The following is a 15725-nucleotide window of genomic DNA, read 5'->3' as shown; positions in this document are numbered from 1 at the left end:
CAGAAAAGAAGCCAGGGACAGTGCTCAGGCCCTGAGTTCAAGCCCCAGGACTGGCAAAAAAAAAAAAAAAAAAAAGTAATAAGATTGAGATGACGACAGCTGACCAAGAGTCCAAAGCCTTTCAATTTGAAATGCCCCAGGGGGGAAGGTGCTAAGACCTTTCCCACTGTAGCTCTAGACCTGGCCTAGGTGGGCGGAGCAGGGCTTCACTGTCGCCCTGCTGTTCAGGTTCAGGGTCTCAGTTATTGTAAGCATTGGTTCCCTTGCAGGCCTCAGGAGAGGCCAAGTTGCTATAAGATGGCAGGGGGAAAAAAAAAAAAAAAGATACCTTGAGGTGAGCAAAGCTGTCAGTATCACCTAGTGAATCTGCAAAGCCAAGAGCTGGTATCTTCTTCGGCAGCATTAGATTGGCCACCGAATCCCCAGACTCTGCCGCTTCACTGCTAGTGGTGATCGAGGGACAGCCTTGCCCAGGGTGGGTCTTGGGTTCATCTTGTCAGTACCCCTGGTGGGCAGACAGGAACATTCCACATCCCACACGGTAGTGAATGGCAAAAAGAAGAAGAAAAGTACTCAGTGCTCATGTAGGTCTATTTATATACGCGTGTGAATGTGTGTTTTAATTATGTATATTTGACTCTGAAATTTCTTAGATTTTAATTTATCCTGTAAATTTCTGTATAGATAATTTAACTACAAAAGCCTCCACCAGCAGCAGCATGCGGAACATACAGACTTGTCATTTCTCCCTCGCTCCCTCTGGTCTGTTCTGAAAATTCCAAATCATCTACATTTCAAGGCATACCTCAGAAAGGAGTCATTATGTTAGGATTCTAACTCTGTAAAGAACTTCATGGCCTTCAATAATGTTAAGGGAGGGCCGCCAGGTAGGCTCTTGGTAGCGCGCCTGTCTAGCAAGTACGAGGCCCCGAGTTCAAACCCCAGTACCAAACAACCAACAAAACAATAATGTTAAAAAAGAAATCAACTGCCCTTACTTCCAAAGACCCACACCTCCTCCCAGTAGGAAAGGAGCACAGGGCGGTTTTTTAAGCTTGATGTGAGGCTCTGCCCAACTAAGCTCTAGAGTTAGTGTTCTTCCCTCGCCCGGCCTGGCCTCGATGGCACCAATGGCGATGACACCCATGGCGTCACAGTGAGTCTGGGGATGGTGCAGCCAGCCTGCATCCCGCTTCCTTCCTTCCCGCCTCCCTGCCAGTCCTGTCACTCAGCTTCCCAAAGCCGCGCTGCTGGCTACCCAGCCTCTTCTCAGCCACAGGAGGAAAGGAACATGTAGGAACTAAAATCAAGACGAGCAGACATCGCAATTTGCATGTGTCGGGACCTTACGCCATGCCACCTCCGTGCCCACGGGGCTTCCTGACAGACAACGGGGTGTCCTGAGGCCCGGGAGCTGTGGGCAGTACAGGAAGAAGTCCTAATATCCTGGTCAGGACCTGCCTTTTCACTGTTTTCCTTTGAAATCCAGCCCTACTATATTTGTATTTAAGATTTGTACACATTTGTATAATAACCTGTACCTGTGGTATTTGGTACTATTAGAGGAAAAACTTTGGATTCAGGCCTTCTTGCAGTTTTATATCATTGTTTTATTTTGTTTTTTAAATAAATCCTAGTGGTTTGGTCCAAATCCCATTACAGTTGTATAAAGAAACAAAATTTTGTACTTACATTATTAAAGATCACATTTTTAATATTTGTAGTCCAGTCTCAGCTGTCTTTTGCCTAATAATAGTTCCTATGACAATATGAAACCTATTTTTCACACATTACCCTACCATAATTTTCTCTCTCTCTCTTTTTTTTTTTTTTTCCCGGTCATAGGGCTTGAATGTGGGGCCTGGGCACTGTCCCTAAGCTCTTTTGTTCAAGGCTAGTATTCTACCACTTTGAGCCACAGCCCCACTTCTGATTTTTGTTGGTTAATTGGAGATAAGAGTCTCACTGCCTTTCCTGCCCAGGCTGGCTTTGAACAGCAATCCTCAGATCTCATCCTCCTGAGTAGCAAGGATTACAGGCATGAGCCATCAGCCCCTGGCTTCATAATTTTCTTTAAACCCCAGGTGCCGGTCGCTCGCACCTGTAACTCATGCTGGTAATCCTTGCTACTTAGGAGGCTGAGATCTGAGGATCACAGTTCAAAGCCAGCCTAGGCAAACAAATCCCAGAGACTCTTATATCCCATTAACCATTAAGCCAGACATGGAGGTATGGCTCAAGTGGCAAAGCAGGTAGTACCATTAAGCAAAAAAAGCCAAGCAGGAGTGCGAAGTCCATTTCCAGCCCCAGTACTGGCACTAAATAAATAAATAAACAAAGTTGAAATAGAGGTTAGATTTCTAACCTTAACCACTTTCCTAACTTATCTTACTGTTTCTACTATCTTTATTTACATTGGAGAAGCTCTCTGTTGTCATTTGCAAGTTGTAATACCAGGGAATATGATACTTGATGCTCTTGTTTATTAGCAGGTGAAAATATGTATATTATGGTGCTGGCCTAAATCAATAAAACACCCATCAGACTGTGCAAATCTACATGCACTACGTTCTGTGCTGTGCTCAGTACTATCCCTTTGTCAATGATGTTGGGTGAAGAGCTTCCAAAAAGCCACATCTGTAAAATACTGAGTTGTCACCTCTGTTTCCAGCCCTGCAGCAAGCCAACCTAACATGAATCTTTAGTAATGGTATGAATATTGAGTATATGGAAAGTTGCATTTCAAGGTTAAAAGAATTTTTTTTCAATCAGCCTGGCACTGGTAGTTCATGCTTGTAATCCTAGCTACTCAAGGACAACATCTAGGCCCTGAGTTCAATCACCACAGCCAACAAAAAAAATTTTTTTTCAATCAAAAAACAAAGTGAAGCCAGGTGCTAGTGGCTCAAGCCTGTAATCTTAGCTACTCGGGAGGCTGAGATCTGAGGACCATAGTTCAAAGCCAGCCCAGGCAGGAAAGTGTATGAGACTCTCATCTCCAGTACACTACTCAGAAAAAGCCATAAGTGGTGTTGTGGCTCAAGTGGTAGAACACTAGCCTTGAGTACAGAGAAGCTCAAGGACAGAGCCCAGAACCAGCAAAAAAAAAAAAAAAAAAAAAACTGTTCAAGGTCATAGTGAAATAGCCAACATGATACCCTAAGTTCAAACCCCAGTACCAAATAAACGCATGAATGAAAAAATAATGATGGATTAGTATAGTTGATTAAAAGGCTAACTTCTAGTGGGGAGGCAGCCAAAGAGAGACCCCTCTATCATTGAATGACTACGACAGTGATTTGCATATATCAAATATAACAAGCAGAAAGGTACAGTTCCTGAATGGATAGCAAGTAAGTGGCAAAGCCCAATTATAGCCCACCCTCCCCGAAGCCTAGGCTGTTTTTACTCCAAACTACTTTCAAGTTTTAATTTGTGTTTAGAATTCATAAGAATTCTCCATTCTCTCTATACTGCAGAAAAAATAAGACTGTAGGAAAATTGAGATCTTTTCTTTGTTTTTATGTCCAAGTGGCTCCACTTTTCTTACACTATTGTCTTTAAATTGTCAATGCAGCATATCTTGATTTTTTTTTTTTGGTCTAAAAGTGCTTAAATTGGGCTGGGAATGTGGCTTAGTGGTACAGTGATTGCCTAGCGTGCATGAAGACCTGGGTTCGATTCCTTGGTACCACATAAGAAAGCCAGAAGTGGCACTGTGGCTCAAGTGTTAGAGTGCTAGCCTTGAGCAAAAAGAAGCCGGGGACAGTGCCCAGGCCCTGGGTTCAAGCCCAGGACTGGCCAAAAAAAAAAAAAAAAAAAAACTTTATGGCATGTCACCACCTAGAATGAAGGCATTCAAGGTTAAATGGAAGAATCCAAAAGTTCATGCTAAACATTCTCTATACCATCAAGCAGTATGTTTAAATGGAGATTCAGAAAGTACTTTAACATGAAGGTCATCTTCAGTACATACACACCCTTTATACGCAAATAGTTACTGATAGACTGGTTTAAATTCTCATCCGCTAGCCATTGTATTAGCTCATGGTGAGCAAGGTAGGCACAGTATCCCAGCACTCACCAAACGTCTGGAGCACTGAGGGGAAGAGCATTTGTAACAGGTCCCATAGGGATTCTTCACACTTCAAAGCAGCTTTTATGGCGTACAGTTAAGTCTGTTGGCCTCATGGCTGCTCAAAGAAGTAAACACACAAATGAATCCCACAAGGCATTTGCTTCTAACGTTTCCATCATCCACAACTTGGGCAAAGAAAGCCAACTTAGCCTTTTAGATTTAAAATTCACAGACATCGTTATCAATAAATCCTAAAGCACCCTGCCGTGGGCAGATGAACAAAACACTTGATGGAATTTATTAGTGTGCTTTTTTTTTTTCTTTTTAGAAGAGCCATGACCAAAAAGATCAAGTACGTAGTGGGTGGGTGTCATCTGACTGACAACACAGCCAGGCTGAAGAAGATACTAGAATCACAAAGATGGGAAAGATGTTTGAGAACTATTTGGGAGTCCAATGCTCTAGTGGGACCCAGGTTCCCTCGAGCTGTGTGCACCTGAGGAACCTAGCCGGAGGGGTGGGGCCAGACGGGGCGTGGCTTAGGGGCCTGGGCTCTCTGGCCCCGCCCCTCGGCCGCGCGTGACGTCAGCCGGCGCCGAGGGGCTGCGGCTGGGCCCCCTCCCTCCGCCCGCCGCGCCCTCCTCGCCTTGGGGCGGGACCTGTGGCTGCGCACCACAGCGCCGGCCCCGCCCCCTCCAGCACCTCCCCGCGGGCCGTCCGGCGAGTCACGTGACGGGTCGGCGGCGCTGGCGGTTGCTGTCAGCTGATTCCTGGGGTTGGTGGTGGTAGTGGCAGCGGCGACGATGGACTTTCTCCTGGGGAACCCATTCAGCTCTCCAGTGGGACAACGCATCGGTGAGTCCCTGGAGCCCCGCACCGCTCCGCGGCGGTTGCTATGCGCCGTTCCGGACCCCCTGGGGCATCTCCAGGTCCCCAGTCGGGACTCGGCAAAGCTGGGAAGGCGGTGAGGCTAGCGTGTCGCTCCTCCGCTTTGCCCCGCCCACTCTCCCGCCCGCCCTTGATTGACAGTAGCGCGGACCATTAGGAGGCCTATACTGGGGATGGATGCTGGTGGTCACCAATAGCGAACGAGAGGGGGCGGGTCAGAGTGACCGCGGCTCTGCCAATGTGAACGTGCTGGGGTCCCAAGTGGAGGGAGAAAGTTTTGGGGTTAAAGGGACTGTTTCGGGGGGGGGAGGGGCAGGGGGAGCGGGCGTTGGGCCGCACCCTGCCTCGCGCGCGCTCCGTGCGGTCCCCGCCACCCGGCTCGTGCACGCTGCTTCCCGGACCGCCTGGCTCTCAAGACAGGGATACGTGAGAAGGGCTGGAGTCCCTTCCCCGAGAGACCGTGGGGAGACGGGGCTTGGCGCCGGGGCGGCTGGTGCAGCGCCGGGAAGTGGGCCGGCCTCGCCTTCCCGGGCTCGGGGCGCGCCCGTCTCGTCTCGGTCACCGACCGGCCCCCGGGAGACTGGCCGTCCTCACTGGCCCGGGCACCTGCCGCTACTCGGTGGCGCCCAGGTGGCGCCCTACTGTTTGTGCTTTGTCCGTGACGGCCCTCGCCCTCTCTGCTTGTTATTAGGGGGACAGTAACCCCTAATGATCGGGCTGTCCCGGAGCTTTCTTACTCGTGGCTGGCGCTCTACCACTTGAGCCACATCACTTCCGGCTTTTTGCTAATTAATTGGAGATAAGAGTCTCTTGGACTTCTCCGCCCCCGGTTGGCTTCCAGCCGGGATCCTTTTATCTCCACCAGGATTGTGGGCGTGAGCATCACCTGGCCTCTAGCTTGTTAAGGAGACACTGAGTGAGATCTAGCGTCCATGGACCGTCTGGGTGCGGTCCTCTCTCCGGACAGCACTGTGAAATTCCCTCTGCATCTTTCTGATGACTTCCAGCCCTAAGTCCACACTGTGAAAGTTACATCTTCTAAGTAAAACATTCCATTCTTAGGTCTTGGAAACCAAACCTCCCTGTAAATGTGCCATTCCGCTCGGTTAAAACCGCCACCACAGAGCTGGGAATGTGGCCTAGTGGCAAGAGTGCTTGCCTCCTATACATGAAGCCCTGGGTTCGATTCCCCAGCACCACCTATATATAGAAAAAGCCAGAAGTGGCGCTGTGGCTCAAGTGGCAGAGTGCTAGCCCTGAGCAAAAGGAAGCCAGGGACTGTGCTCAAGCCCGGAGTTCAGGGCCCAGGGCTGGCCAAAAAAAAATTGCCACCACGGGGCTGGGAATGTGGCTTGGCGGTAGAGTGCTTGCCTAGCATTCATGAAGCCCTGGGTTCAATTCCTCAGAACCACATAAACAGAAAGCCAGAAGTGGCACTGTGGCTTAAGAGGTAGAGTGCTACCTTGAGCAAAAGGAAGCCAGGGACAGTACCCAGGCCCTGAGTTTAAGTCCCAGGACTGGTGCGCGCACACACACACACACACACACACACACACACACACACACACTCGCCTCCACAGCTATCTGTGGTTCTACTGAGGTCTGGCAGTCCGGGAAATGGACAGCCGATGCTCCCTGAGGCACGGGTGCCCACCCCACAGTGAGTCATTGTTTGGGAGCTGAAAAGAGAAGGCAGTTCTCCTTTCCCCGCCCTCCCCTCTCCTTCTCTCCCCTCTCCTCTCTTTTCTTCTCCCCTCTCTATTGGAAACTTCCTACTTAAAGGGAAGTAAATAAATCCAGCTTTCAAAGCCAACTACATATTTCTGAGGCTCACTGGTCTCTGGTTATAGAAAATGCAGCGTCTCTTCTTACCTGAAAGATTACCTTTCTTAGGCAAGAAATTTTTTGGCCAAGGAGAATGTTGCTACAGCCTAATACCTTAGAGCACAAAGCAGTTGTTACTACTGGATGGAAGGTTCCTGCTTTGGATCCCGTGGCTCCCATTAGAAGCCCCAGAATGGCTTGTTAGGAAATGGAAGGCTGTGTCAGGCCTCAGAGTTTTGGACAGGTGGGACTAGGAGAGATACCTAGAATTTGCATTTCTAACAAGTTCTCTGGGATGCTGTGGAGCTGGCTGACAGACTTCATACTGGATATCTCTTCTTGGACCCTATTCAAGAGAAGAATGAGGCCTAAAATGGAGAAGGTGAAAACTGACTCACCCAAGACCCCAATACATCGATAGTGAAGCTAAAATGATATACACAGAGTCTCTGAAACTTGAACCAATGCTGAAGAGGCTCTGAAAGAGTTAAGTGTGATGGATACACCTATAATCCCAGCTTTATGTGGGTGGAGACAAGGAGATTATGAGTTCAAAGCCAGCTTGAGTTACATAGGGAGACTGAAAAGCCAGAAGCTAGTGGTTCATGCCTGTATTCCTAGCTACTCAGGAGGAGAAGATCTGAAGATCACAGTTGGAAATCAGCCAGACTCTTCGTCTCCAATTAACCACCAAAGAGCTAGAAATGGAGCTGTGGCACAACTGGTAGAGCATTAGCCTTGAGTAAAAAAGATAACGGACAGTGTCAGGCCTTGAGTTAAGCCTCAATACCAACACACACACACACACACACACACGCATGCATACATACACACTCATACAAATCCCAATCTTTTAGATGTTGACGCTGAGTTACTGTACTTATTTTGTTTTTGAGATAGGCCTCCAGCTCCTGGGCTCAAGTGACCCTTCTCCGATGCCTGAGTTTTAGCTACTGGTGTTCCTGGAAACCAGGCCTCTCTTTGCTACAGGCCCTTGTTGAAAGTAGAGCCACTGGGCTCCCAGACTTCTCATCTGCCTGATGCCTACTGACCCTGATGCCTGGGTGCCTGTGAAGAGCTTGCTCACCCCAGGCACGGAGAACACTATTGCCTCCTCCGGGAGACCTCCCAGACCTCTTCAGACACAACCACTGTTTGTTTTTTCTATCGCATACTCTGGGCCTCCCTCACTGGGAGTGGTTGTGAATCCACTGGTCCCCAGAGAGTACCTGCTCTTGCTGCCATCACCTCCTGACACACCACTGTCTCCTTTCACTGGACTTGCACAGTGTCTCCTCTTTGCTGCACTGTGCTTGGGGAGAGAAGGAGCCACCCTTACTTACCTGGCCCTCGGCGCCTGGCCCCTGGCAGGAGGGAAGAAAGGAAAGTAACACTGTGCGCGCAAACACTGTGCTAGTTCCTAGGTGTTCATCTTCGTGAGGGCCCTGTGAAGTCCTGCTATGTCTTCCATATCCCCAGGAGTAGGTGTAAGGGAAGGAGCACTTCCCAGGGTTTCTCGGCTGCTCAGGGCCTGACGCTCTCTAAGGGTTCTCTCCACGGTTTAGGACAGGACCATGTGTTTGCACAACGTCCAGATCACCCACCTGTATCCCGTCCTAGGAAAGCGGCAGCTGGCCCTTAGTCCTCGAGGATATTGACACTGCCCTGGACGCTTAAGGAATTTAAACCCTTTCCCTGAGGTCTTCCCTGGCTCTGTTTTATGGACAGAAGTCAGAGGCCAACCTCGTAGTTCTATTTTCTATTTCTGTCAGCTCGCTCCAGCACATTGAATCCAAATTGCAGCTGATTGATGAAAGCAAGCTGCAGACCGCAGAGACTGGAGGAGGACAGTGGCCAGGTGGTGGCGAAAAGAGCCCAGAGCCTGCGGCTGGGCCCTGGAGCGCAGGGGAGTGGGGGGGGGGGGGGGCGCAGGGGGAAGGTGGCTGTCGGAGAGAGCATCCTTGGGGGCCCCCAGGTGAGCCAGGAAGCCACAGGCAGAAATGAGGCACCCCCTTGGGGAAGATGGCTGGCCAGCAGAGTGAGCATCCTAGACCTGTTGTGGACGCCAGGCGGGAGGCTGAGAGCTGGTTCCTGCCCAGTTCTGCTTCCACCTGTTTGAAGTCCCCACCCGGTCCCCATGGTAACAAAGAGGAGCCACCTGATCTGTCCTCTAGAGTGAGGAGCAGCAGGTGGGGGGGGGGGGCAGCAAAGGTGGAGGCAGAGGGAAGAAGGAACAGACTGTTGAGCGAGGAAAAGTGATGACACAGACCCACAGGGCAGTGAGTGGGGAGGGAGAGGCGGGAAGAGCCTGTGTGCACTGCCATCAGAACAGGGCCGAGGGTACACAGAAGGCAGAGGGCATGCGGGAACCCCGTAGCAGTCTAGGAAGGCCACGTAGTAACTCTTTTTTTTTTTTTTTTTTTTTTTTTTTGGCCAGTCCTGGGCCTTGGACTCAGGGCCTGAGCACTGTCCCTGGCTTCTTCCCACTCAAGGCTAGCACTCCGCCACTTGAGCCACAGCACCGCTTCTGGCCGTTTTCTGTATATGTGGTGCTGGGGAATCGAACCTAGGGCCTCGTGTATCCGAGGCAGGCACTCTTGCCACTAGGCCATATCCCCAGCCCACGTAGTAACTCTTTGAGGCTTTTCAGGCCCTATGGCGGGAGGACGCAGCACTGCCACTAATTGAGTAAGAGCAGCCGTGGACAGTAGGGGAACGAATGGGCAAGGCTAGGCTCCAGTAAAACCCTCTGGGCACCGGAAATGAAGTTTATGTCGTTTTCACATGCCACAAAATCTTGGTCTTTGACTTGCGTTTCAACCATGTAGAAAAAGAAGTGCAAACTACCTGTAGCTCCGTATCCGTATAAGAGCAGGCTGCGTGGGACCCCCCTCCGACCCTCTGCTGTCAGAGCCATCGGCCAGCGACAAAGGGATGAAGACACTGTTCCTCAAAGTAGGGGGTCCCCAGGCACCCACTGCTGGACGCTCGAGGCTGCTTTGGCTGGTCCCTGAGCCAGAATCTCTTCTCTTAGCCTGCAGTGTGCCCTGGAAAGTCCTCACACCTTAAAGCACCCATTTCCTGCTTGATGAGTATGACATCCAGATTCGAACCCAGGACTCTATACTGCAAATGTCAGGGGACGGTATCTAGACAGGCCCCCACGCCGGCTGGATGCACAGTAGGAAGGCCGGGGTGAGTTTGAGTCGGTTCAGACGGTCTGCACAGCTTTCTTCCTAGAGCAAGTTACTTCACCTCTCTCTTCTTCAGTTGCCTCATCTATGCAGTAAGATTAAGGGTCGTCCCTTGAGCCGGGGCTCCCGTGTTGAGGCGGTGGCCTTGTGTGAAACACTTGTCTGTTGCCCACCCAACAGTGGTGTGCTCGCGGGAGTTCCCTGGGGTTATTTTCACCAATGGGACACACTCGGAAGTTAGGGGCCCTAGCTAAGGTGCCCTCACGGAGCCCTGACACCAGTGCCGCCTGGGTGTCCCGGGAGGCATGAGCAATCCCCGGCTGAGTGGCAGCCACAGCACCCACAGGTCGGGTTTCAGGTCGTGGGCGGGGCTGCTCCCCCTCGGGAATGAGGCTTTGCCTGACTCTGGATGGAACTGGTAAATAGGTTTTGTTCTCTCACAGAAATAAGAGTAAAGTCCCCGATTTCTGGATTTCCGCTCCTCTTGCTTTAGACAAAAACAAAAACCTTCAGTGTCTCCTAATGAGCTTGAGGCCACCCCCCTCTTGAGAAGCGGAGGGACTGGGGATGAGTTAACTCTTTACCTCCTTACCCAGGACGTCTCCAATGGAGCCAGCACTCTCCAAACTACCATCCTTCCTGTGCCCCTCAGAGCATCTGTGTGGCCCCAATTGCCACCTTTATTATTATTTTCCTAGTGTTGCCTTTAATTGGCTTGCTAATTTGGCCTCATCCTGTGTAATTATATCTGTGAAGTCATGACTCTGGTGAGTTAGCTTGTGGTTTTCTTGTTTTTGTTTTTGAGGTTCTAGGCAAGAGCTCTACAGCTTGAGTCATACCCCTGGCCCTTTTGCTTGTGTGGGTTTTTTGTTTTGTTTTGTTTTTTGCCAGTCCTGAGGCTTGAACTCAGGGCCTGAGCATTGTCTCTAGCTTCTTTTTGCCCAAGGCTAGCACTCTACCACTTGAGCCACAGCACCACCTCTGGCTTTTTTCTATATATGTAGTTCTGAGGAATCAAACCCAGGGCTTCATGTATGCGAGGCAAGCGCTTGACCACTAGGCCATATGCCCCAGTCAGTCTCGAACTTGGAATCTTCCTGCCTCTTCCTCCTGAGTAGCTGATATTACAGGTATGTGCCACCATGCTTGGCTAGTTCATGGATGTTTTCTTTTTTCTACTTGACATGAAATATAAAACTATAATTGCCAGAGGGTAGAGCCCAAGACCCTGTGCATGCTAAGCAAGTTCTCCATTACTAGCCACAAAACCACATAAGGTAACCCAAAACTACATCTTCCTCCATGTATTTCTGGCCAGACAATGTTGTCAGGCACTGGTGGCTCATGCCAGTAATCCTAGATGCTCTGGAGGCTGAGATCTGAGCAATGCGATTCAAAGCCAGCTCAGGCAGGAAAGCTCGTGAAACTTAAAAAAAATTATTGTCAAGGTGATGTGCAGAGGGAATACAGTTACATACGTGGGGTAGTGAATACATTTTTTGTCAAACTTGTTACCTCCTCCCTCATTTTTCTCCCACCTTCCCTCCTTCCCAATCTACTAGCCCCGAGGTTTATCCAGTAAACCACCAGAGAAAACCCAAAGTAGAGCTATAGCTGTGGTTCAAATTGGTAGTGTGCTAGCCTTGAGCACAAAGAGGCTCAGGGACAGCAGGCAGGTGTCCAGAGTTCAAGCTCCAAGACAAAAAGAAAGCAATGATCACAGTGCCATCTGACATTTGTGACATAGATTTAGTAAAGAAGCAGATTCCTGACAGAAAAACCTATATTTGAATACTTGTTGAATCAGTTAGCAAACTTCATTTCTGAGCTTCACAATGACCCTCTAAAATAACAATAGTAAAACCATCCTTAGAAAGTTGAGGGTTAAATTATGTAATATGTAGAGAACTTAAAACTATAAGATATAGGGCTGGGGATATGGCCTAGTGGCAAGAGTGCTTGCCTCGTATACATGAGGCCCTGGGTTCGGTTCCCCAGCACCACATATACAGAAAATGGCCAGAAGTGGCGCTGTGGCTCAAGTGGCAGAGTGCTAGCCTTGAGCAAAAAGGAAGCCAGGGACAGTGCTCAGGCCCTGAGTCCAAGCCCCAGGACTGGCCAAAAAAAAAAAAAAAGAACTATAGGATATATATATGTGTGTGTGTGTGCTCAATAAAATAGTATTGTTCTATATTACTAAAAGATTTCCATACACACACATTCAAACAGTATATAGCAATCTTGAAAACAGTAAGTATGTTTTAAATGCAAATTAGAGGATTTCAATAAGAGTTTTTTCATGCCACCTGGTCAAAGGACTTATCTGTTTTAATAAATATCCATGGTCAATATTGTAAGGCTGGTTATTTATAAAGTGTAATAACAGTCCTCTTAATTAAAATCATTTCTTTTTAATTGCAAAAGAAAAAACACCCCTTTTGTTTTATTTATTTATTTGTACCAGTCCTAGGACCTCATGATCTCACTCATGGCTGGTGCTCTGCCACTTGAGCCACACCTCCACTTCCAGACTTTTCTCCCTGTGCGGGTTCAGATCTCCACTTCCTGAACAGCTAGGGTGACAGGTGTAAGCCGCCAGTATCTGGCTTGTTTATTTATTTTGTTTTTGAGTCACAGCCTTGCTTTGTAGTGTAGGTTGGGCCTGGAGCCTCCCAAATAGCTGGGATTGCAAGTTTGTACCACCATGCCCAGCCTCTCTACCCTTGTCTTTATGTTTGCCCACTAGCCTACCTCCACTTTTCAGTGTTGGACCTAAGATGCTGAAAACAAGGGTTTGTTCCAGCGTAGCTGGTCCGGGGTGGCAGCTTCTGCCCCACCCATTGTGTACCCCAGCCAAGTGGCAAACTCCCCACAGGCCCCTCACCCCCAGAGCCATGACACTCAGCGCCTCATAGCACACTGGAAGCTGGGAGGTCGCTGCTGCAGGAGAGCTGAGCAAGGAACCAGGAATCCTTCCTTCCTGAGGCTAGAGAGGGAGGAAAGCCCAGAAGGAGGGGAGAAGGGAACACCCAGGCTGAGTCAGAGACTTTAATTAGGACAGACAGAGATGACATTTTCAATTTGAACTTATTTGCGTTGGTACAATGCAACCACTTTGGTAGTTAACTTTATGTGCCAACTTGGCTAGGCTACATCATCCAAACATTTGGTAAAACATTATCCTAAGCTGTTTCCAAGAAGGTGATTTTTTGCATGAGATTAACATTAAAATCCATAGACTTTTCGTCGAACAGATCACCTTCCATAATGTGGGTGGGCCTTTTCCTATCGGTGGAATACCTTAATCCCAAAAGACAATGTTCCAGAACAAAAGAGAATCGTGCCTGCACACTGCCCTCCTGCTTGAGCTGCCTGTGGCCCAGGTCCCCAGTCCACCGGCCTATCCTGCAGATAGTAGACTTTGGCCTACAGCCCCCCCCCCCCTCACACTTCTGTCTGTGTGTCCTTCTTCCTGGAGAAGTTGAGGAAACTCCTGCATCTAAGAAAAGTCCCTGGGGTGAGGTTCTGTAGTTCCTTAGAGCAGCTAGAGAAGTGTAGGTTGCGGAAGCAATAGCCTCAGTAAGGTATTTTAGGGCTTCTCTTGTGGCCTGTGGTTAAAAAATGACAGGGGAGAGGCAGCCAGGGTTTTGAGGAAAGGCAGCTCAGCAACTTAGGAAACGGATGGAATTTTCCAGGCTGTATCTGAAAGGAGTTGTTCATTTGGAAAATGGGCTTCAAGACAAGTTACTGGCTGGGAGAAAAGGGCGGGGGGGGGGGGAGAAAAAAGGAAACCCAGACGCTGCATGCATGTGACTTTTAAAGTCTTTTTATTAGAGTGCTTAACGTTTTCAGTCATTTTTGTGGCTGACACTTTGTAGTAGGTAACATCTGCTTTGGTGTTTCCTTTGTGCCAAGTGGACACTATGCTTAAATTGTGTCTTATGGCTGGGAAGGTGGCTTAATGGTAGAGTGCTTGCCCAGCATGTATGAAGCCCTGGGTACCTCAGTACCACGTAGAGCCCCCCGGAAGTGGCGCTGTGGCTCAAGTGGTAGAGTGCTAGCCTTAAGCAAAAGCAGCTCAGGGACAGTGCCCAGGTGCTGAGTTCAAGTCCCAGGACTGAGGGGCGGCGGGGGGGGGGGGTCTTCTCCTATTTGGGAGGCAGAGATTATTAGAGCATCGTGGTTTGAAGCCAGGCAAAAACAAGTTCAGGAGACTCCATCTCAACCCATGGCCTGGGGTCATGGTCACACACTTCTCTTACCCCAGCTGTGGGGAAGTATAATGTACAGTGGTACACACATTATGTGCTTCTAGTTTTTCTCCCCCTTAGAAGGGAAAGAGACCCACAGAATTCCCTTGGAATGGAAAGGTGTCCCATCTGGAATGAACTTTTACTAATGGTCCCTTCTGTATCCTTCCCATTACATCTTGGCCTCCTCCTGGTGGCAAGAAGCTCAGCTACGCCTCACCAGGTACTGGTAATCCCTGCTACTCAGGAGACTGAGATCTGAGGATCACAGTTCAAAGCCAGACTTGGCAGGAAAGCCTGTGAGACTCTTAGCTCCAATTAACCACCCAAAAGCCAAAAGTGGAGCCATGGCTCAAGTACTCTGTAGAGCACTAGCCATGAGCACAAATGCTTAGGAACAGTGCTCAGGCCCTGAGTTCAAGCCCCAAGACCAGCACCATATACAAAGAGAGGAAGAGAACAAAAGCAGAGCCTCCCTGAGGAGCCACCTCAGAGACTTCCTCAGATCTGAGTGGTCAGTAGTAGCCAAAAAGGAGCCTGCAAAAGTGAAACCCCAGGAGCTAGCAGCCAGTCAGGGAGCCCTGGCTCCTCGCAGTAGCATTAGTAAATGTAATGCCGGTGGTCTCCACAAGTTCATTGCGAGCAGCTGTAAGTTCCCACCAGCACTTGCAAGTGGCCTGCACCGCTGCTGTGGTCTCCAGGAGTCAGTAGGCACAATTACAGCTGCAGAGATCTGGTAGATGGGACCAGCCCTGGATGTGAGGATGTTAGGGAAGGCAGGCATTAAGACAGGATATGGAAGGACTGGGAATATGGCCTAGTGGTAGAGTGCTTGCCTCGCATACATGAAACCCTGGGTTCAGTTCCTCGGCACCACATATACAGAAAGAGCCAGAAGGGGTGCTGTGGCTCAAGTGGTAAAGTGCTAGCCTTGAGCAAAAAGAAGCCAGGGACAGTGCTCAGGCCCTGAGTTCAAGCCCCAGGACTGGCAAAAAAAAGTATATGGAACAAATATCCCAAAGGCAGTAGGTAGAAGAAAGACAGCAGCCGCTCAGGAGTCAATGAGTGTTGAGGGAGGGAGCAGTCCCTCAAATAAAATAGCAGAATACGGCCAAGGCCATCATGCAAGTCATTCAGCAAGCAGGTCCTGCAGGTCCATGGTCAGGTCCACTGGCCATGCCCAGTATAGAGAACTGGACCACTGAGGAGCCGTAATCTGTACCCTGGGAGAGCTGGCGGCCTGACAGGAGAAACAGAGAGACTAGGAGAGCCACCGGGGTGTGGGGGGGAGGGTACAGGCAGGAAGCGGAGCTGTGAGAAGGGCCAGGCTGCTCCCAGGTCTTGAGTGCCAACCACCAAGCTTCGGGAAAGCTCAGCATCATTCAGGCCAAGCCGAAGATTCCATAGCACAGTCATCCAGCAGAAACAACTGGAACTGTGGTGTCTTAATCCAGGCTACTTCCAGTTGTGAGCAGCAGGAGAGCTGGGCAC

At 49.6% G+C, this 15725-nt stretch overlaps 1 protein-coding gene and 1 long non-coding RNA gene across 2 annotated transcripts in view; one reads left to right on the top strand and one right to left on the bottom strand.

The window, feature by feature from the left end:
* Nucleotides 1–2401: 2401 nt before the first annotated feature.
* LOC125358828 lies at nt 2402–14508 on the bottom strand. The gene is made up of 3 exons (XR_007212403.1): nt 14478–14508; nt 8130–8133; nt 2402–2805 (listed from the first exon to the last, which is right to left on the bottom strand). It is a non-coding gene; the product is annotated as an uncharacterized LOC125358828 (long non-coding RNA).
* Nucleotides 4778–15725, top strand: part of Tom1 (target of myb1 membrane trafficking protein) — a 37887-nt gene continuing 26939 nt past the window's right edge. Inside the window, exon 1 of the mRNA XM_048356296.1 lies at nt 4778–4933. Within this exon, the coding sequence (XP_048212253.1) occupies nt 4882–4933 (52 nt within the window). The 5' untranslated portion in view covers nt 4778–4881. The remainder of the gene's footprint in view (nt 4934–15725) is intronic.

Source organism: Perognathus longimembris, chromosome 1 (genome assembly GCF_023159225.1).
Source record: "Perognathus longimembris pacificus isolate PPM17 chromosome 1, ASM2315922v1, whole genome shotgun sequence".
NCBI classification, from domain to species: domain Eukaryota; kingdom Metazoa; phylum Chordata; class Mammalia; order Rodentia; family Heteromyidae; genus Perognathus; species Perognathus longimembris.
Note: the sequence above shows the minus strand (reverse complement) of the source record. Positions and strands in the feature narration are given on the sequence as shown.